The 21,917-nt window shown below is 42.6% G+C and overlaps 1 protein-coding gene and 1 non-coding gene across 5 annotated transcripts in view; one reads left to right on the plus strand and one right to left on the minus strand.

The window, feature by feature from the left end:
* Positions 1 to 21,917, minus strand: part of LOC113219526 (stAR-related lipid transfer protein 9) — a 158,823-nt gene that overhangs the window by 4,101 nt on the left and 132,805 nt on the right. For all 4 annotated transcript variants that reach the window (XM_026447878.1, XM_026447877.1, XM_026447875.1 and 1 more), the window contains 4 exons: positions 21,612 to 21,809; positions 21,014 to 21,197; positions 20,464 to 20,601; positions 135 to 222 (listed from right to left, as the gene is read on the minus strand). In XM_026447878.1, the coding sequence (XP_026303663.1) occupies positions 135 to 222; positions 20,464 to 20,601; positions 21,014 to 21,197; positions 21,612 to 21,809 (608 nt within the window). The remainder of the gene's footprint in view (positions 1 to 134; positions 223 to 20,463; positions 20,602 to 21,013; positions 21,198 to 21,611; positions 21,810 to 21,917) is intronic.
* LOC111529194 lies at positions 8,158 to 8,256 on the plus strand. Its single transcript, XR_002727344.1, has one exon. It is a non-coding gene; the product is annotated as a small nucleolar RNA U13 (small nucleolar RNA).

Below are 21,917 nucleotides of genomic sequence, written 5' to 3' on the forward strand. Positions count from 1 at the left end.
ATGGCACTGAACATCAGGGCCTCAGGACAGCAACAGCTCTCCCGCAGACCAGTGACCCACTAAGATCTAGCAGCCATCAGCCCCCAAGTCCCCAGCCAGACAGCTGGCTATCCCCAACACTTCCCGCAACTCACCGTAGGCGGAGTTCTTCCTCACCGCAGAAAGGCCACCTCGCTCATCCCCTATCCATACATCCCTGGAGTCAGGCAAGTTTGCGTAACCCTGCAGAAGACAGGATACTCAGGACTGAGCCAGAAGGCAAGCACAAAACTATCTCCTCTGCCTCTAAACTGCATCTCACAGCTTCCAATAAGATGAATCAACTGCAATGGTCTTCCCAGATGGGAATACCAGAGGCTGGACATCCCCCCAAGAAGACCACAGCAATAGAAATTAGTATCTAGATGATCTCTGCTCACCTTCTAAGCCACACAGGCAGAGGCTGCTTACAGGGGAATTCCAACAGGGATCAGAACAACCAGCGCCTGAGAGTATGGGGTGCTCTACCAGCCTTCCAAGCTGGGGGGTACCAGGGATCAGTGCATGAGAGGCTCTCTGCACCACCCAGGCAACAGGAATGAGGCCATGGCTAGAGGGGGTTTAGCAGGGTAATAAATGTGGAAGATGGGATGGGAGGAAAAGTAACGGGCTATGAAAAGCTGAACGCTTGGCCCCCACCCCAGGTGCGGCAGCCAAGCTAAAGGTCCTAACTGGGGATTAGATGGGGTGACCCTCTGGATCTGCAATGTGGTCACCACACCTCCACCTCAGCAGGCTCCTCAACAACATGACCCTTGACCTCTGCTGGAACTCACAGGAACCCACCATCCTACCTCCATCATCACCTCTAACCTATTGCTGCTCTGATCACAATAAAGGAGGAAACAAAGAGTCCTCTCTCCATCCTCATCTCCTCACCTGCTACAACAAAGCAGGCCCTTCTGCCTCAGGCTTAGTTCTCACGCTGCCCTGTCAGAAGCCCCTCACTACTGATCACCAGTCCCTTCACTTGTTGCCTCCACCTCTTCCTCTTCACTGGATCCTTACTATTAGCCACAATACTTGGCTAATTTTTAAAACACTTTGGGGGCCTAGCGGTGGCTCACGCCTATAATGCCAGCACTTTGGGAGGCCATGGCGGTGGATCACCTGAGGTCAGGAGTTCAAGACCAGCCTGACCAACATGGTGAAACCCCATCTCTACTAACAATACAAAAAGTTAGCCGGGTGTGGTGGCAGCGCCTGTAATCCCAGTTACTCGGGAGAATCGCTTGAACCCAGGAGGCAGAGGTTGCAGTGAGCTGAGATTGTGCCACTGCACTCCGACCTGGGCACAACAGAGCGAGACACCATCTCAAAAAAAAAAAAAAAATTTGTAAAGGCAGGATCTCAACCTGTTGCCCATGTTGGTCTTAGACTCCTGGGCTCAAGTGATCCTCCCCTCTGTAGCCTCCCAAAGTTTTGGGATTACAGGCGTGAGCCCCTGTGTCGGTTTCTCTCATCTTTAAAACCTTCCTCTTCACTCTCCTGCCTTTCACAGATAAGCTTCTTGCAACTAGTCTCATTGTTTGCCACCTCCCACTTCTTGCTGACTTCTGAACCCACCTTAATCTAACATTTGCCCTCATCACTCCTCCAAACAGCAGTCACCAAGGTCCACAGTGTCCGTGTGGCTGGATCTTGTGAACAACTTCTGTCCTACACTTCCTGAACCTCTCAGCAAGCTTTGACTTAGCCAGTCTCTCCCTTTTACTGACAGAATCACTTCCAGGGGCTTCTCATCTCTCTGAGTGGTTTTTTTTTTGTTGTTGTTGTTGTTGATTCATCCTCTTCAACTGTTGACATTTTGGGAACCTTTCAAAATTCAGGCCTAGGCCCTATTTTCTCACTCCACAATGTATTCCTAGGTAACCTAATCTGTTCCCAGTGCTGAACTGATGACTTCCAAAAATAAATATCCATAAATTAATAAGTATTGCTGAGACAAATGGGCAGCCATCTGAAAAAAAAAAAAAAAAAAAAAAAGATTGCATAGAGACCCATTTCACAGACATACCAAAATGGATCCCTTATGCTTTATGGATCAAAGATACACTGGGAGATGGAGGAGTATAACGGTATTACAAGAAACCACAATTGAAAAGGTGACTGTGCCTGTAGTACAGTTGCCCGGGAGGCTGGGGGGGAGAATCCCTTGCGTCCAGGAGTTTGAAGCATGAGCCACTGCACCTGGCCTCAAAATTGTTTTAAGAAATTTTCAACAACAATTGAATCAAGGAAGAAATACAAACAGAAATCGCAAAATTATATTAAAAATGAAAATACATGTCACAAGCTATGGGAAATGGCTGAAGCAATGCTCAGAGGGAAATTTTAGCTTTAAAAACATCTGGGAAAAGAAATAAAAACAAATGAATTAATATTATGAACTATATGCCAACAAATTCAATAACATAAATTAGTGACTCAAAAGTTAAACTGACTCAAGGAGAAATAAAACATCTTAGTACAGGCTGGGCGCAGTGGCTCATGCCTGTAATCCCAGCACGTTGGGAGGAGGCAGGTGGATGATGAGGTCAGGAGATCGAGACCATGCTGGCTAACACAACGAAACCGTCTCCACTAAAAAAATACAAAAAAATTAGCCAGGCATGGTGGCGGGTGCCTGTAGTCCCAGCTACTCGGGAGGCTGAGGCAGGAGAACGATGTGAACCCAGGAGGCGGAGCTTGCAGTGAGTCAAGACGACACCACTGCACTCCAGCCTGGGTGACAGAAAAAAAAAAAAAAAACTTAGTACATATTTCATTTACAAATTTAAGATATTAAATTAGTGATCAAAGAAAATTTCAAGATAGCTTCATTAGTAAAATCTATCAAACATTTAAGGAATTAATACCAATCCTTTCTAGATGCTTCAAAAAATCAGGAGGGAACACTTGCCAACTCATTCTATAGGGCCAGAATTACCCTGATACAAAAACTGGGCAAAGACATCACAAGTAAACTATAGACCAATATCCCCCATGAACACACACACACAAATCCTCAACAAAACACTAGTAAACTGAAATCTAGCAACACACAAAAAAGATCATATATCATGAGCAAGTAGGATTTATCACAGAAACACAGGGCTGGCTCAACATACAAAAATCAATGCAATGCACTATATTAATAAAAGAAAAAAAACCCGTAAGATTATCTCAGTAGACACCAGAAAAAGTATTTGACTAAATCCAGTACCTTTTCATGATAAAAATTCAAAAAACTAGGAATATAAGGGAATTTCCTCAACCTGATAAAGATCAGCTATAAAACATCCACAGCTAACATCACACTTAATGGTGAAAGATGGATACCTTCCTCCTCAAATCAGGAGTAAGACAAGGACATCCGCTCTCACCACATCTAATAAAACATTGTACTGGAGATTGTAGTCAGCACAACTGGCAAGACAACAACAACAAAGGCAGGCGGCATGATCTTGCATATAGAATATCTTAAGGAATCTATTTTAAAAAAACATTAGAACTAATAAATGAATTCACCAAGGGTATAGGAGACAAGAACAATATACAAAAATCAATTTTAATTTCGGCATAATAGCAATGAAGAAACTGAAAATGAAGTGAAAACAATTCCATTTATAATAACGTCAACAGGAATAAAATACTTAGGAATAAATTTAATAAAATAAGCATAAAACTTGTACTCTGAAAACTTCAAAACATTGTTGAAATTAAGCCTAAATAAACACAATGGCATCCCATATTCACAGAGCTAAAGACTTAATATTGTTAAAATAGCAATGTTCCCCCAATTGATCTACCGATCGAAGTAATCCCAATCAAAATCCCAGCTGACTTCTTTGCAGAAATTGACAAGCTGATCCTAAAATTCATATGGAAATCTGAGAAACCCAGAATAGTCAAAGTAATCTTGAAAAAGAACAAAGTTGGAAGATGCAGACTTCCTGACTTCTAAAGGTACAATAAAAACTACAGTAATGAAGACAGTGTGAGGCTAGGTGCGACAGCTCACACCTATGTAGATCAATGGTATAGAATTAGGAGTCCAGAAATAAAGTCATATGTCTGTAGTCTACTGATCTTTGACATGGCTGCCAAGACAATTTAGTGGGGGAAATAATAATCTTTCAAACCCATGTTGTTGGGAGAACTGGACATCCATATGGAAAAGAATGAAATTCAACCCCTAGCTCTCACCATATGTAAAAATTAACTCAAAATGGGTCAAAGAATGAAATGTGGAAGCTAAAAGCATAAAACTCTTAGAAGAAAACATAGGCATAATCTTTGTGATCTTGGATTAGGCACTCGTCTCTTAGATATGAAACCAAAGCACAAGGAACGACAATAAAAAATAAACTGGACATCATTAAACTTTTGGCTTCAGAGGGCACTATATCAAGATAGTGAACAGACACAAAGAATGGGAGGACATTTTCTGTGAATTATATATTTGCTAAGGGACTCTTAAAAAGACAAATAACCAAATCTTAAAACAGACAAAATATCTGACTAGCTATTTCTCCAAAGAAGATGTATAAATGGGCAAAGGCACGTGAAAAGATGCTCAACACCATTAGCCATCAGGGCAATGGAACTGAAGCCACAATAAGGTAGTACTTCCCATCTGCTAGGACAGCTGTCATCCAAAATAGGCCATAGCAACAGTCGGTGAGGACGGAGAGAAACACACTGCTCATACACTGCTCGTGGGGAGGTAAAATAGGACAGCCACCGTGAAAACAGTCTGGCAGTTCCTCCATGATCCTGCAACTCAACTCCAGATACATACCCAAGAGAAATGAAAACATATCCATACAAAAGCTTTGCAGGGATGTTCACAGCAGCCATATGTATTAGTAGGCAAAAAGCAGAAAACGACTTTCTAAAGGCCCATCTACTGAAGAATGGATAAATAAAATGTGGTTTATTCATACAATGGAGTATTACTCACCATAAAAAGGAATGAAGCTCTCGTATATTTTACAACATGAAGGACCCCTTGTTGGGGGTTAAATCACTGTCTCCACTGAAAATATGTTGAAGTCCAAACCCCCCAGTATCTGTGAATTTGACCTAATTTGAAAATAAGTTCCTTGCAGATGTCACCAGGTTAATATAAGACAGTACTGGATTAGAGTGGTCCCTAAATCCAGTGACTAATGTCCTTATAAGAAGGTTATGTGGAGCTGGGCACGGTGGCTCACACCTGTAATCCAACACTTTGGGAGGCTGAAGCATGTGGATCACCTGAGGTCAGGAGACCAGCCTGGCCAATGTGGTGAAACACCGTCTCTACTAAAATTACAAAAAATTAGCTGGGCATGGTGGTGCATGCCTGTAATCCCAGCTACCTGGGAGGCTGAGGCAGGAGAATCGCTTGAACCCAGGAGGCGGAGGTTGCAGTGAGCCGAGATCGTGCCATTGCACTCCAGCCTGGGTGACAGAGCAAGACTCTGTCTCAACAAAACAAAACAAAAAAGTTATGTGGTAGCTTACGATGGTAATTCCAGCACTTTGAGAGGCTGAGGCGGGAGGATCACTTGAGGTCAGGTGTTGCAGGTAAGAATGAGCTGTGATTGCACCACTGCAGTCAGGTCCAGGTGACAGAGACCCTGTCTCTTAAACACTGGGAGAGACAGACAGGGAGACAGACACACACAGAGAGAGACAGAGAGCGCACGAGTGAGAGTGGGAATGTCACATGAAGGCAGAGACAGAAATGGGAGTGAGTGCCAAGGATTGCTGGTAACCATCAGAAGCCTGGAAAGAGGCCTGGAGCAGATTCTCCTCCCAGGAGCTTTCTGAGGGATATGGTGCTGCTAACACCAACATTTTGGACTTCTAGCCTACAGAACTATGAGAGCATAAGTTTCTGTTGTTTGAAGCCACTCTGTGAGTGGTAATTGGTTGCAGCAATTCCAGGAAACTAACACAATCCTGCAAACATTATGCTAAGAGAAAGAAGCCATCAAAAAGGATCATATATTGTATGATTCCATTTATATGAAATGTCCAGAAGAGGCAAATCCATAGGGATAGAAAGTAGACTCGTGGTTGCCAAGGGCTGAGGAATGGTGAACTTAGGGAATAACTAGTAGCATGTGGTTTTTTAGGGGGTAATGAAAATGTCCTAACATTGCTAATGGATACACAACTCTATGAATATACTAAAGCCAATGGATTATAACAACAACATTAAAAATCAATTAAAGAAGTGCTCAAGGGCCAGGCACGGTGGCTCATGTCTGTAATCCCAACACTGGGAGGCTGAGGTGGGCAGATCCCTTGGGCCCAGGAGTTCAACACTAGCCTGGGCAACAGGTAAAACCCCATCTCTAGAAAACAAAAATACAAAAAGTAGCTGGGCATGGTGGCGCATATCTGTACTCCAGGTACGCAGGAAGCTGAGGTGAGAGGATCACCAGCACCTAGGGAGGTCGAGGCTACAGTGAGCCATCACTGTGTCACTGCACTCTAGCCTGGGCAACAGAGCAAGACCCTATCTCAAAAAAAAACAAAAACAAAAAAGGCATGTCAAAAGGACACAAGACAAGCTGAAAGAACTCCCAATAATTAAAGCTGGAAAAAGTTGAACAATGAAATTAATAATGACAGTACCGTATTGAATTATTCCCCAAAGAATATGATTCCAACTGAAAAAAACTAAATAGTTGAATAAATTAAGTGGTGGAAGAAGGGACTGCACTTTCTTAGAGAAAAGTTCCAATTAATAAATGTAGAAGAAGGCCAGGCGCAGTGGCTCACGCCTGTAATCCCAGCACTTTGGGAGGCCGAGGTGGGCAGATCATGAGGTCAGGAGATCGAGACCAACCTGGCTAACACGATGAAACCCCGTCTCTACCAAAAATACAAAAAATTAGCTGGACGTGGTGGTGGGCGCCTGTAGTCCCAGCTACTTGGGAGGCTGAGGCAGGAGAATGGCATGAACCTGGGAGGCGGAGCTTGCAGTGAGCCGAGATTGCACCACTGCACTCCAGCCTGGGGAACAAAGCACCAGACTCCGTCTCAAAAAAATAAAATAAATAAATAAGTAAATAAATAAATAAATGTAGAAGAAATGAAGAGAATACAAAATTGCCACTAAAATATCACAATAATTTTTACAGATAAGACACACTAGTAGACACTAAAATCAGTGGATGAAAGTTTGAGGAAAAACAGGATTTTCCATAGTCTCCAAGATTTTTTGGGGGGGAGAGGGCGGGGGATGGAGTCTTGCTCTGTCTTCCAGGCTGGACTGCAGTGGCACCATCTCAGCTCAATGCAACCCCCGCCTCCCGGGTTCAAGCTATTCTCCTGTCTCAGCCTTCGGAGTAGCTGGCCACCACGCCTGGCTAATTTTTATATTTTTAGTAGAGACGGGGTTTCACCATACTGACCAGGCTGGTCCTGAACTCCTGACCTCATGATCACCCGCCTCTGCCTCCCTAAGTTCTGGGATTACAGGCGTGAGCCACCGTGCCCAGCCAGTCTCCAAGACTTTTTGAGACAGGGTCTTCCTCTATCCAAGGCCAATGGTGCAATCATGGCTCACTGTAACCTCCATTCCCCTTCAGGCTCAAGCGATCCTCCCACCACAGCCTCCCAAGTAGCTGGGACCACAGGCATGCACCACCAACATAGCTTTTGTGTGTGTGTGTGTGTGTGTGTGTGTGTGTGTGTAGAGATGGCGTATCACTATGCTGCCCAGGCTGATCTCAAAATATTGGACTCAAGTGATCCTCCTGCCTCATCTTTCCAAAGCACTAGAATTACAGGTGTGAGCCACCACATTCAGCCATGTTTATTAATCATAAAGGGCAAAATAGCAACATTCAGTGGAGAGACTCCCAAATACCACCTTAACATCAAAGTTTACATCATCAGAAATAGGACAGATTGGTATCCAGTAACCTCTGATACAATGCACTGAGAATAAGGTATTGCATGAGACATACTTACAGTATAAAACTATTTGTTGTCTCTCTAAAATTTGAATTTAACTAGCATCCTGTATTTTTCTTTGCCTAATCTGTCAACCCTGAGAAGGGCAAATCGCTTTTATGGTATTTTTTGCCAAAAAATGCATAACTGCAATCCAACCATGAGAAAACCACAGACACGATCCTTTTGTAGTTTGTAAGCATGATAATTGGGTTTTCACATACATGTCTGAGAAGTGCCTCTCAAACCTTGTTACGTGAGCACATTACCTGTCTTACATGAAAAATAAAAATAAAAAAGAAAGTAACAGCAGATAAAACACATTCCAAAAAATTACTAAGAAGCAAGAAAAGACTGAGAAACTATCACAGCAAAAAGAAACTGATCACAATATACACAGAAATGAACAAGTTAGAATCAAAACTGGCTCCAGGAGAGATGAAAAATCTAAACCAAAGGTTGGCAAACTTTTTCTGTAGGGAGCTAGACACTAAATATTTAAGGCTTCATGGGCCATTTGAGTAGTTGCAGCTACTCTACTCTCTGCCACTGTAGTGGGAACACGACCATGTACATGAATGGGCATGACTGTATTCCAGTAAAACTTTATTTACAAAAACAGGAAGCAGGTCACATCTAGCCAAAGGGCCATAGTTTGCTAAACCCTGATCTTAACAGACCATTTTCCATTGAAGAAGTTTTTCAAAGAACTAATCCCCTGCTGAAACACCAAGCCTTGTCAATTTAAAAGGCTTATTATATTCAACTTTAAAAGATGATTCAAAAGAAAATTTTTTTTTGAAACAGGGTCTTGCTCTGTCACCCAGGCTTGAGTGCAGTGGCGTGATCACAGCTCACCACAGCCTCGACTTCCCAGGCTCAAGCAATCTTCCCACCACAGCCTCCTGAGTAGCTAGGACTACAGGTGTGCAGCACCATGCCTGGCTTTTTTTTTTTTTTTTCTATGTTGCCCTGTCTGGACTCAAACTCCTGGGCTCAAGTAATCCTCCTGCCGCAGCCTCCCCAAGTGCTGAGATTACAGGTGTGAGCCACCATGTCTAGCTCTCAAATTTTTTTACTTTTCATCCCCATTTTGCTGTCCCACCAAAATCATTCTGATATGTTTAGAGTATATATTTTTGTCTGTATGTGTTCTTGCAAAAAGTTATTGTTTTATATATTGTAGTTATATACTGTATATGTTGTTTAATCTACAAATAGTAACATGTCTCATTTTATGGGCAGATCGTGAGGTCAGGAGTTTAAGACCAGCCTGGTCAATAGAGTGAAACCCTGTCTCTACTAAAAATACAAAAAAATAAGCTGGGCATGGTGGCAGGCACCTTTAGTCCCAGCTACTAGGGAGGCTGAGGCAGGAGAATCTCTTAAGCCCGGGAGTCGGAGGTTGGAGTGAGCCGAGATCGTGCCACTGCACTCCAGCCTCAGCGACACAGCGAGACTCTGTTTCAAAAAGAAAAAAAAAAAGTTTTTCACTCAGTATTCTGCCTAGGTGTTTAATGTGTTGATTTCAATTCTTGCATAGTATTAATATTTCATGTGTGCAACTACCACATCTTACCTATCCATTCTCAGTCATGGAGTCAGGAATGTCCTCCAACTCATTGCCACTTCGAATAATGCCTTAATAAACAATTCCTTACATGTTCTCTCATAACCTATGCACACATTGCTGAGTCATAGGAACCTGTAATGGTTCCAATATCCTCAAAGTCCTGCCAAAATCTGGCATCATCTGGCTTCCTAAATTTTGCCAATTTAATAGGTATAAAGTTTTTATTACCTTTTTAACTATTCATAAACCTTGAAAAGGAAAAGTACCACCTTTCTTTCCTATAAAAGGAGTACAACATTGATAACAAAACCTAAAGAATATATTGTGAAAGCAAAAACCACAGAAAAATTCAATACTGATGCAAAATTCTAAAATTTAAGTGGACTCCAACAACGTATTAAAAGAACAGTACATCAGAATCATAAATATATATTATAGGATTTATTCCAGGATTGCAAGAATAGTTCAATATTAGCCCAAAAATAGATAGATGGATGGATGGATGAATGAATGAAATCATCTCCAAAGACTCTGAAATACCCATTCTGGATAAGAATATGCTATAAGCTAGGAATAGTTGGATACTTCCTTAGTATTGCAAAAACATATCTATCTTAGCTCAAAAGCTATAAAAAAGCCAGGTGTGGTGGCTCATGCCCGTAATCCCAGCACTTTGGGAGGCCGAGATGGGTGGATCACCTGAGGTCAGGGGTTCGAAACCAGCCTAGCCAACATGGTGAAACCCAAACTCTACTAAAAATACAAAAATTAGCCAGGCATGGTGGCAGGCGCCTGTAATCCCAGCTACTTGGGAGGCTGAGGCAGGAGAATCGCTTACAGATCGAGGTGAAGGCTGCAGTGAGCCAAAATCACGCCAATGCACTCCAGCCTGGGCAACAGAGCGAGACACCATCTCAAAAAAAAAAGAAAAAAAGAAAGAAATTAAGATAGGTACATGTATTAGCAGCTACTAAATTAGTGGTGCAAGTCTAGAGAATCAACCAAAAAAACAGATGCAAAATTAATTCACAGCAATCAATAGCTTTAATACATACAAAATAATCAGAAGATATAAAAGAAGGAAAAACCTATTTACAAAAGTAACAAAAACCTTAAAATACTCAGAAATAAATCTGACAAGAAATGTGAGAGACATATGAAGAAAACTTTAAAAATACAAAAAGAAAGCTTGAAACTAGTATGTTCTTGGTTAGAAAATTCTATAGCATAAGTTGTGGTTTCTCCCTAAGTCAATCCACATGATCCTATTAAAAACAGTAACAAGTTCTTGCAACTGAACTAGACAAGGTGAGATCCTAAATTTCATATAAAAAATAAACAACAGGCCGGGTGTGGTGGCTGGCTCATCCCAGCACTTTGGGAGGCTGAGGCAGGTGGATCACTCGAGGTTAGGAGTTCGAGATAAGCCTGGCCAATATAGTGAAACCCCATCTCTACTAAAAATACAAAAATTAGCCAGGCATGGTGGCGGGCACCTGTAATCCGAGCTACTCAGCAGGCTGACAGGAGAATCGCTTGAACCCAGGAGGCGGAGGTTGCGGTAAGCTGAGATCGCGCCAGTGCACTCCAGCCCTCCAGCCCGGGTGAGAGAGTGAGACTCCATCTCAAAAAATAAAAAATAAAATAAACAAACAAACAACAGGCTGGGTGCAATGGCTCATGCCTGTAATCCCAGCACTTTGTTCAGCTGAGGTGGGCGAATCACCTGAGGTCAAGAGTTTGAGACCAGCCTAGACACCACTGCAAAACCCCATCTCTACTAAAAATACAAGAAAAATTAGCCAGGCATGGAGGGTGATGCAGGCCTGTAGTCCCAGGTACTTGGAGTACTGAGACAGAAAGAATCGCTTGAACCTGGGAGGCGGAGGTTGCAGTGAGTCAAGATGGCGCCACTGCACTCCAGCCTGAGTGATAGAGCAAGACTCCATCTCAAAAAAAATAAACAAACAACAGATCAGTAACACAGAGGCACAGCAAGATGACAGAATAGGACCCTTCAGTGATAGTTCCCCACAGAAACATCAATTTGAACAACTATCCACACAAGAAAATATCTTCACTAGAGCTAGGAAAACCAGTTGATAGATAAAAGTACTAGATTTTACAAGGAGAAGAAGATGCATTAAAGAGAATAGGAAGGACAGTTTCATATTATCTGCACCAACCCTCCCCCAACCCTAGGTAGTGATGAGAGACACTGTCCACATGGCAGAAGAAGAGGTTAATGGACATGGGACTTTGCCTTAGAACCCAGTCCTAAGGCTGCCACAGTAATACACAGACCCAGAAAAAACCTCACAGCCTAATTCCAGGCCTGTACCCATGGACAAAGACTGTGGACCCACACTAAGCACCAGAAAAGAACTCACCACCCCATCAGGATGAATGTGATTCTCACATCACTGGCCAGCTAAAGCGTTCTTGGGCCCCAAATAAATTTCAGCATGGTAGCAGCCCGGGCTTTGAGCATGACCCATTTCCACCCTGGTCAGGAGGCCACAGGCTTCAGGTGTAACCCTGCATAGCATCAGTTGTGGAAGCCACAGGATTGCCCACATCACCTTTCCCTCCAACTTTAGGCAACATGGTGCAGAGAAAGATACCATCTGCTTGGGGGAAGGAGAAGGAATTGTGCATGGGACTTTTCCTTGGAACCCAGTACCAAGCCCACAACAACAAAACCAGCACCTGGTTCAGGGCCCTGGCCAGCATTACCACACAAGGTGGGGAACTCTCCCTGGGTCTTACTCAGGTCCATCTGGGCCAGGGACATTGGAGTCGATAACAAAGTCCCAGCTACATAGGCTTAGAGTGCCCTCTAGTGCTAAGAGGGCTACAGTGACCACAGGCTTAGGGAACTCAACAGTCAGGCTCCTCTGAATTCCTGGAAGGCCCTGTGAAGGACAGGTACAAACAAGGTCAGATTGCAAAAACTGGAATAAATATTATTGTTTTAATGCCCAGATATTGACATACATTGGAAAGCATCAATAACATTGAGGGAACTATGACCTCATCAGATCAACTAAATAAGGTGCCAGTGACCCATCCTGAAGAGATGGAGAAGTATAATCTAATACAGGGAATTCAAAATAGTTGTTTTGAGGTAGCTCAACAAACTTGAAGAAAACACAGAGAAATATTTCGGAAATCTATGTGAGAAACTTTACAAAGAGATTAAAATAATCTTCAAAAAATCAAACAGAAATCCTGGAGGTGAAATACACTGAACAAACAAAAATGCATTACAGGGTCTCGACAGCAGAAATTACAAAGCAGAAAAATAAATCTGTGAGCTCAAAGACAGAATATTTGAAAATACAGAAGAGGAAAGAAAAAAAAAAGAATGAAAAAGAACAAAAGAAAGTTTAAAGAATCCGTGGGATAGTGTCAAAAGAACAAATGTGGCCAGGCACGGTGGCTCACGCCTGTAATCCCGGCACTCTGGGAGGCCAAGGTGGGCGGATCACTAGGTCAGGAGTTCGAGACCAGCCTGACCAACGTGGTGAAACCCTGTATCTATTAAAAATACAAAAAAAAAAAAAAAAAAAAAAAAAAACTGGGCGTGGTGGTAGGCGCCTAGCTCAGCTACTCAGGAGGCTGAGGCAGGAGAACTGCTTGAACCCTGGAGACAGAGGCTGCAGTGGGCAGATTGTGCCACTGAACTCCAGCTTGGGCAAACAGTGCAAGGCTCTGTCTCAAAAAATAAAAAAAATAAAAATAACAAATGTATGAGTCACTGGCATTCAAGAGGGAGTGGAGAATGAGAACAGAGGGAAGTAGAAAGTTTATTCAAAGCAATAATAACAGGGACCTTTCCAAACCTAGAGAAAGATACAAATATTCAGGTACAGAAAGGTAAAAAGTCCCCAGTTAAATTTAACGAAATAAGACTGCTCCAAGGCATATAATAATCAAATTCTCAAATGTCAAGGACAAAGAAAAGGTCATAAAACTAGCAAGAGAAAAGAAGTAAATAGGCTAGGTGTGGTGGCTTATGCTTGTAATCCCAACACTTTGGGACGCTATGGTAGGAGGATTGCTTGAGGCCAGAAGTTCAAGACCAGCCTGGGCAACATAGTGAGACTCCCATTTCTACAAAACACTTAAATTAAATTGTAATTTTTTTTAAAAAAAAAAGAAGCAAATAACAAGTAAAGGAGCTCCAATAGGTCTGGCAGCAAATTTCTCGGCAAAAACCTTACAGGCTAGGAGGGAGCGGGATGACAGTCAAAGTGCTGAAGGAAAAAAAAATGTCAACCAAGAATACTTTATCCAGTAAAATTATCCTTCAGACATGAAGAGATAAAAGACTTTCCCAGACAAACGAAAGTTGGGGAAATTCATCAATACCAGACCTGCCTTATAAAAAATGCTAAAGGCAGCTCTTCAATCTGACAGAAAAAGATGCTAATGTGTAACAAGCAAACATTTGAAGGTATTAAACTCACTGTTAAAACTAAGTACATGGACAAATTTAGAATACTCTAAAATTATAACTGTAGTAGATAAACCACTCCTATCTTTGCTATGAAGAATAAAAGACAAATTAAAAATAATAACAACAGGCCAGGCACGGTGGCTCATGCCTGTAATCCCAACACTTTGGGAGGCCGAGGCGGGCAGATTATGAGGTCAGGAGTTGGAGACCAGCCTGGCCAACATAGTGAAACCCCATCTCTACTAAAAATACAAAAATTAGCCAGGCATGGTGGCGGGCGCCTGTAATCCCAGCCACACCTGGCTAAGTTTTTGTATTTTTAGTACAGATGGGGTTTCACTATGTTGACCAGGCTGGTCTTGAACTCCTGACTTCGTCATCTGCCTGCCTCAGCCTCCCAAAGTGCTGGGATTACAGGCATGAGCCACCGTGCCCAGTCAGGGCATTTATTTCAACATCTTCTGTTGGTCATGCACTCAACTTTTAAGGTTTCTCTGACGTCTCCCTGGCTGAGAGGTGGTCTGTTCAGTCAGTTGGAGGCTTAGAATTTTACTTTTATTTCTCAATCAACATACAAAAATCAGTAGTGCTTCTATACATCAAAAGCAAACTATCTGAAAAGGAAAGCAAGAACATAATCCCATTTATAATAGCTACAAAAAAAAAAAGTACCTAGGAATAAACTTAATGAAAGAGGTGAAAGATCTCTACAATGAAAGCTATAAACCACCGGTGAAAGAAATTAAAGAGGACATGACTAAATGGAAAGATATCCCATGTTCATGGATTGGAAGAATATTGTTAAAATGTCCATATCACCCAAAGCAATCTACAGATTCAATGCAATCTCTACCAAAATACTAACAACAGTCTTCATAAAAAAAAAAAAATCCTAAAATTCATATTGACCCACAAAAGACCCCAAACAGCCACAGAAATTATGAGCAAAACAAAGCTGGAGTCATCACAGTACCTGACTTCAAAAAATACTACCAAGGTGCAGTAACCGAAACAGCATGGCACTGGCATATAAACTGTCACATAGACTAAAGGAACAGAACGGAGAACACAGAAATCCACACATTTACAGCCAAGTGATTTTTGACAAAGACAGAACACACAACGGAGAAAGGGCAGTCTCTGTGGTAAATGATGCTGAGAAAACTGCATATCCACATAGAGAAGCATGAAACTAGACCCCTATCTCTTACCATATACAAAAAGGATCAAAAACTTAAATCTTAGACCAGAAAATAGGAAACTAGAAGAAAAAAACATAGGAGAAATGCTTTATAACATTGGATTGGGCAAGGAATTTTTGGATAAGACCTCAAGAGCACAAGCAACAAAAGCAAAAATAGACAAATGAGGTTACATCAAACTAAAAAGATTCTGCACAGCTAGGGAAAAGAGTGAAGAGCCACCCCACAGCATGGGAGAATGTATGTGCAAAGTACGCATATGACAAAGGGTTAATATCCAGGATACATAAGGAATTCAAATAACAGCAAAAATCCCAAATAATCCAATGTTAAAATGGGCAAAAACCTGAATTCACATTTCTCAAAAAAAGACACTCAAATGGCCAACAGGTATATGAAAAAAATGCTCAACATCACTAGTTTTTAGGAAAATCCGAATCAAAACTACAATGAATTATCACTTCACTCCATCTAAATGGCTGTAATAAAAAGACAGAAAACAACAAATGCTGGTAAGGATGTGGAGAAAGGGGAACTCTTATACACTGTTGGTAGAAATGTAAATTAATACAGCCGTTATGGCAAACAGTATGAAGGTTTCTCAAAAAACTAAAGCAGAACTACCATATGATCCAGCAATTCCACCACTATGTATATAGCCAGTGAAAATGAAATCAGTATGTCAAAGAGATATCTACACTCCCCCATTTATTGCAGCACTACTCACAATAACCAAGAGATGAAATCACCCTAAATGTTTACAGGTGAATGGGCAAATAAACTGTGGTATATATACATAATAGAATAGTATTCAGCCATAAAACAGTATTCTGTCATTTGTGGCAACATGGATGAACCCAGGGACATTATACTAAGTGGAAGACACCAGGCATAGACAGACAACCACCACAAGATCTTACTCATATGCAGAATCTAAAAAAGTTGATCTCTCACACCTGTAATCCCAGTGCTTTGAGAGGCTGAGGCAGGTGGATCACCTGAGGTCGGGAGTTTGAGACCAGCCTAGCTAATATGGTGAAACCCCATCTCTCCTAAAAATACAAAAAATAGTTGGGTGTGGTAGGCGCTTGTAATTCCAGCTACTCGGGAAGCTGAGGCATGAGAATCGCTTGAACCTGGGAGACGGAGGTTGCAGTGAGCCAAGATCACACCACTGCACTCCAGCTTGGGCGACAGAGTGAGACTCTGTCTCAAAAATAAATAAATAATGAAAATTTAAAAATGAGCCAGGCGCAGTGGTTCATGTCTGCAATCCCAGCATTTTGGGAGGCCAAGGCGGGCAGATCACGAGGTCAGGAGATCCAGACCATCCTGGCTAATACGATGAAACCCCTTCTCTACTAAAAATACAAAAAATTAGCCAGGCATGGTGGCAGGTGCATGTAGTCCCAGTTACTCGGAGGCTGAGGCAGGAGAATGGCATGAACCCAGGAAGAGGAGCTTGTAGTGAGCTGAGATCGCACCACTGCACTCCAGCCTGGCGACAGAGCGAGACTCCATCTCAAAAAAAAGAAAATAAAAAAGTTGATCTCATAGAAGGAGAGAGTAGAATAGTGGTTACCAGAGGCTGGGGAGGGGATCAGGAAGAGGGTAATGGGGAGTGGTTGGTCAACGGGTACAAAGTAAGAAAGGAAGAATAAGTTCTGATGTTCTATTACACAATAGGGCGACTATAGCTAATAATAATGTAATGTATATTTCAAGTTGGCTAGAAGATAAGGTTTTGTGTTATCACCACAAAGAAATGATACACGTTTAAAGTGATGGATGTGCTAATTGCCTGATCTGATCATTACGCAATGTATACGTGTATTGAAACATCACACTGTACCTCACAAATATTTACATTATGTGTAAATTGTAATAAAATAATACAATTTGTTTTTAATAAACAAGAAAGAATACTCTGGTAAACTCAGAAAGAGAAGACCAATGAGGGTAGTGGTGGACTAACACTACCACAGGGTAAAATCTATTTTTTTTTTTTTTTTTGAGACGGAGTCTCGCTCTGTCGCCCAGGCTGGAGTGCAGCGGTGCCATCTCGGCTGACTGCAAGCTCCGCCTCCCGGGTTTACGCCATTCTCCTGCCATTCTCCTGCCTCAGCCTCCTGAGTAGCTGGGACTACAGGTGTCCGCCACCACGCCTGGCTAATTTTTTTTGTATTTTTTAGTAGAGACAAGGTTTCACCATGTTAGTCAGGATGGTCTCGATCTCCTGACCTCGTGATCTGCCCGCCTCAGCCTCCCAAAGTGCTGGGGTTACAGGCGTGAGCCACTGCGCCCGGCTGAGTAGACTCTATTCTAAGCTTTGGTGTAAGGAAAAGGGACCCCTTAAACAGGTGAGGCAAAGATAAACTAACAAGCATTATGGGAACAACTGCACAGCCATCTGGAAAAAAACACAATCAGATCCAGACCTCATATGAAGATGACTCCAAAGGGAACAAAGATTTAAATATGAAAAAATAAAACCACAGAAGTTCTAGAAGAAACCATGGAAGAAATTCTTTATAATTTTGGATTGAAGAATGTGTTTCTAGTTATTATTTATAACCTAGATATCATAAAAGGAAAACTGGCAAGTATATCTGCCTGCATGGCCCCAAACAAAATAAGCAAGCAAAGACAAAAGAGAATGAAACACTGGGAAAAAAATATTTATAGTTCATATCAGTCAAAGGGCTATTCTTGCTAAAAACAAAGAACTCTCGAAATTGATAAGAGAAAAAGAGAAATGAGCAAAGGATATGAACAGACGGTTCATGAAAAAGGAAATAAAAATATTTAAGCATATGAGAAAAATGAGATATAATTTTCAGCAAAAAATTCAAACATTTGATAACATGTTGGTGAGAGTGTAGGAAAAGGTAAACTCTCAGCTATTACTGGTGGGAGTATAAATTAGCTCATCTGTGAGAGAAAATAGTATCTATCAAAAATTTAAATGTATATCCTCTTTGTACAAGTGCCCTTCTGGGAAGGTAACCCGCAGATATATTTGCTTACGTACAAAATGATACATGCATAAAGTTATTCACTGTACTATTGCTGATAACAGCACAAGTCTGAAAACAACCCAAGTTAGAATACTGGTTAAATTACGGTGCGACTCTACAATGGAATGCTACGCAGCAATGAAAACAATGAGACAGTTCTCTGCATATTCAAACAGAGTTCCAAATTATACTGAGTGAAAAAGATATATAAGGTATAGGACAGTGGCATAATATGTTTTATTTTGTATGCATAAAGACCCCTAGGAGGACACCTTCCAAGAAACAACACTGCTTTCCTTGGCTGGGGTAAGGGAGAGGTAGACTGAGGGCGGGGACGGGTATTTCCCTGTATCCCTTTTACAGGCTGAGTACCCCTTCTCCAAAATGCCTGGGACCAGACGTGTTTTGGATTTTGAATGTTTTTGGAATTTGGAATATTTGCATATGCATAAGGAGATATGTGGGGATAGGATCTGTGCAAAATACAAAATTTATGTTGGATATATATGCACAGCCTGAAGGTAATTTCATATAGTGTTTTAAATAATTTTGAGAATGAAATCAAGTTTTGACTGTGTTTCAACTCAATCTGTCACATGAGGTCAGGTGTAGAATTTTCCACTTCTGGTGTCACAGTGCTCAAAAAGTTTTCGATTTTGGAGTATCCTGACTTTCTGATATTTGGATCAGGGATGCTCAATCTGTGTATGTATATATTTGTACCCTTTCTACTATATGAATATATTATCTATATAAAACATCAAACTTAAAAAACATGCAATAAAAGAGAAAAAAAGAAACACTATTCAGCTGTTAAAAAGAAGGCCAGGCATGGCAGCTCACACCTGTAATACCAGCGTTTTAGGAGGTCGAGATGGGCAAACAGCTTGAGCCCAGGAGTGTGAGACTAACCTGGGCAACATGGCAAAACCCTGGCTCTTAAAAAAAATAAGTCAGTACTAGATTTACTGATATGCAATGATATCCCGAAGATATTTTTAAAAGAAAAAGCAAAGTGAGAAAGTGAGTACAGTGTACTCCCATTCATCTGCTTTACAAAAAGATGTATACACATCATCCCTGGAAATACACACCAAACTGAGGTAAATGACTGCTTCTGGGGAAAGGAAATAGGAGACTCAAACATGCACCTGACATTGGATGTCCTTTGCTACTGTTTAAATATTATTTTTATTAAATGACGTTGTATTTGTAAAATGAATTTCAAATGTTCATCCCCAGGCAGATCTTACCTACGAGCTCGAGATTTCCAACTGCTCCTCCTGGATTTCTCACAGGCACCATCAACTCAGTAAATACAAACCTAAACTCATCATCTTCCACACAAAACCTGGTTCTCCCTCCAGTGTTCCTTGTCATTGTTCACATGGCCGCCCTTCAGCTGCTCAAGTCAAAAGTGTGTGTGCTGTTCTCAACTCCCCGCTCTGCCTTCCTCTAACACCCAACCAGTCACCAAGTCCCGTAGATCTCTCTCTCCATTACATCCACCTCTGATCATCTTCACTGGCAGTGCCCTAAAGCAAGCAATCATCTCAGCAGCCTTTTCACTTTTGGGAAGTCACACAATGAAATGGATTAGAAAGGGGGCAGAACTCTCATTATACTCCACATGATTTTCTAGTCCCTTCTCATGTCATTTTCCCGTCTCACTCTTTATATTCCAACCACACTAAACTTCATTTAGTTCCTCAAACTCTTCGTCCTCAAGGCCTCACTTGCTAGGCCCACATCTTTCCCGATAACAGCACCACTAAGCTTTTACTGCATTAACTACCTCGTATCCTCGTATCAGTCGAAACACATTCTTTTCGGAATATCTCTATGACCTTCCAGACTAAGTCAGACCCCTGGTTTTATGCTGGTTTAGCAACCCTCCTTCAAACAATTTACTGCAACAATAACTAAACAATAAAATCAGTTGTTTAATATTCATCCCTCAAACGGCCTAAGGACAAGAACAGTTTTGCTCACCGCTGTATCCTAAAATAATACCCACAGAATAAACATTTGTTGAATGAATGAATAAACAGAAGGAGCAGGGGGCAGAATTAAATGGAAAACCAAAGGCCAGCACATAAGAAGGGCTCATGTCAGCAGTGGCCTCTAGGAGGCACAGCATCCCGCCCAGACTCCAGGAGGCACAGCGTCCCGCCCAGACTCTTGCCTTGGCAGTCTGGGCCCCTGGCTCATTCCCAACATCCGCCTACTCACCGCATTCTCTGGGGACTGGAGCTGGCCTGACAAGGCTGGGCTGCTATTATAGCCAGAGGTCATGCCAGATGAGAGGCTTCCATTAGAGCTGGTGCACAGGGAGCTGGAGTTGGCCAAGGTATGTAGTTTATCCTCTTCCTGGGAAGGACAAATCACCATTTAACCAGCTTCTGACGTGCCCTCACTGGCTATGCCCTCTCCTACCCAAAGCCACCCCTTCCCTGCTCACCTCTACTGCTCCTTTGTCCACCTCCCAGGGCCTCCCTGACTTAGCCTCACATGCCCTGGCTTCCTCAAAGCCACCGCTGCTCATATTTCCCCATACCCTGCACTTCACACCAAAGCCTCTTCCTCTCAGGCCGTGGCCAGGGAAAGGAGCTGGTGTGATGATGTAAAAAGAGAGTGAGCCCAGCTTTGAGTTGACAACAGGGGTCCCACAGCCTCCTCCAAATGCTATGTATGTCCCAAGATTCAGAGGTAGCCACGGTGAAGGTGGACCAGTCTGAGGTCCAGGTCTATCCTGAAATCAGAGGCTTGCCCCACTCCACACCCTCAACAGCTGGGAAATGATCTGCTGGTGGATTCTCAGCTTCTCTTGTTCAGTCTGCTCCCGCAGTTGCTCTCGGGCCCGGGCAATCTCCTCCTTGGCCTCCTCATGGGCCTGCTGGTAGTCTCGCAGCATCAGCTGTATGTCAGAGGGTGGCTGAGCCAACCTTGACACTGACTCTGGGCTCCTGAGGAAGATCACGGGGTGGAAAGAACATGGTGGGTGGGTAACAGTCCTGGTCTGTCCACCCAAGGCTAGCTTGGGTGATACCACCTTCTTAAAAGACCCATCCTCCATTTGCCCACAGGGTTTTAAAGTTCGATTTTTTAGCTTCAGGAGAGGTTGCTGTACAGAGAGAACCAAGCCACCTTGAGACCCAGGCCTGCAGACTTGCATAGCATGTCAGAGCCCTTCTGTCCATCCTTTCCTGTGCCTTCTCTCTGCGCAACCCCTCCCTTACTCCATTCCCTTCTATGTCCTCTTTCCACATACCCTGTCTCACATAGAGAACCCTCCAGGATGCTAAAACTCCAGCTCCTGCTCTCCACACTCCCCTCCCCCAACAGAGCCTGCTTCTAGCAGGGTTCTGGGTCCACCCTACCTGGTGGTTTCCACAACATCCTTCCTCAGTTGCTGCAGGTATTCTCGGCGTCGGCTGGGCAAGTCAAGCTCCCAGATGAAGAGCTCTTTGTTGGGCAGGAGACTCGGTCGTTTCTGGGGGCTAAGGCTTCGCGTCCAGCAGAAGTTCCCAAGTCGCTCAGCCCGCTCTCTCCTGAGGGTCTCAACGGCTTTTTTTTGCCTGAGGCAAAACATGATTCGCTGAAGCTGGCCCTGAATGTCCTTCACTTTAAGAGCTATCTCTGACCCCTGGAAAATCCCAGAGATGAACCAGGGCAGAGGAAACAGC

This window comes from Piliocolobus tephrosceles, unplaced genomic scaffold, assembly GCF_002776525.5.
Source record: "Piliocolobus tephrosceles isolate RC106 unplaced genomic scaffold, ASM277652v3 unscaffolded_108, whole genome shotgun sequence".
In the NCBI taxonomy this organism is placed as follows: Eukaryota; Metazoa; Chordata; class Mammalia; order Primates; family Cercopithecidae; genus Piliocolobus; species Piliocolobus tephrosceles.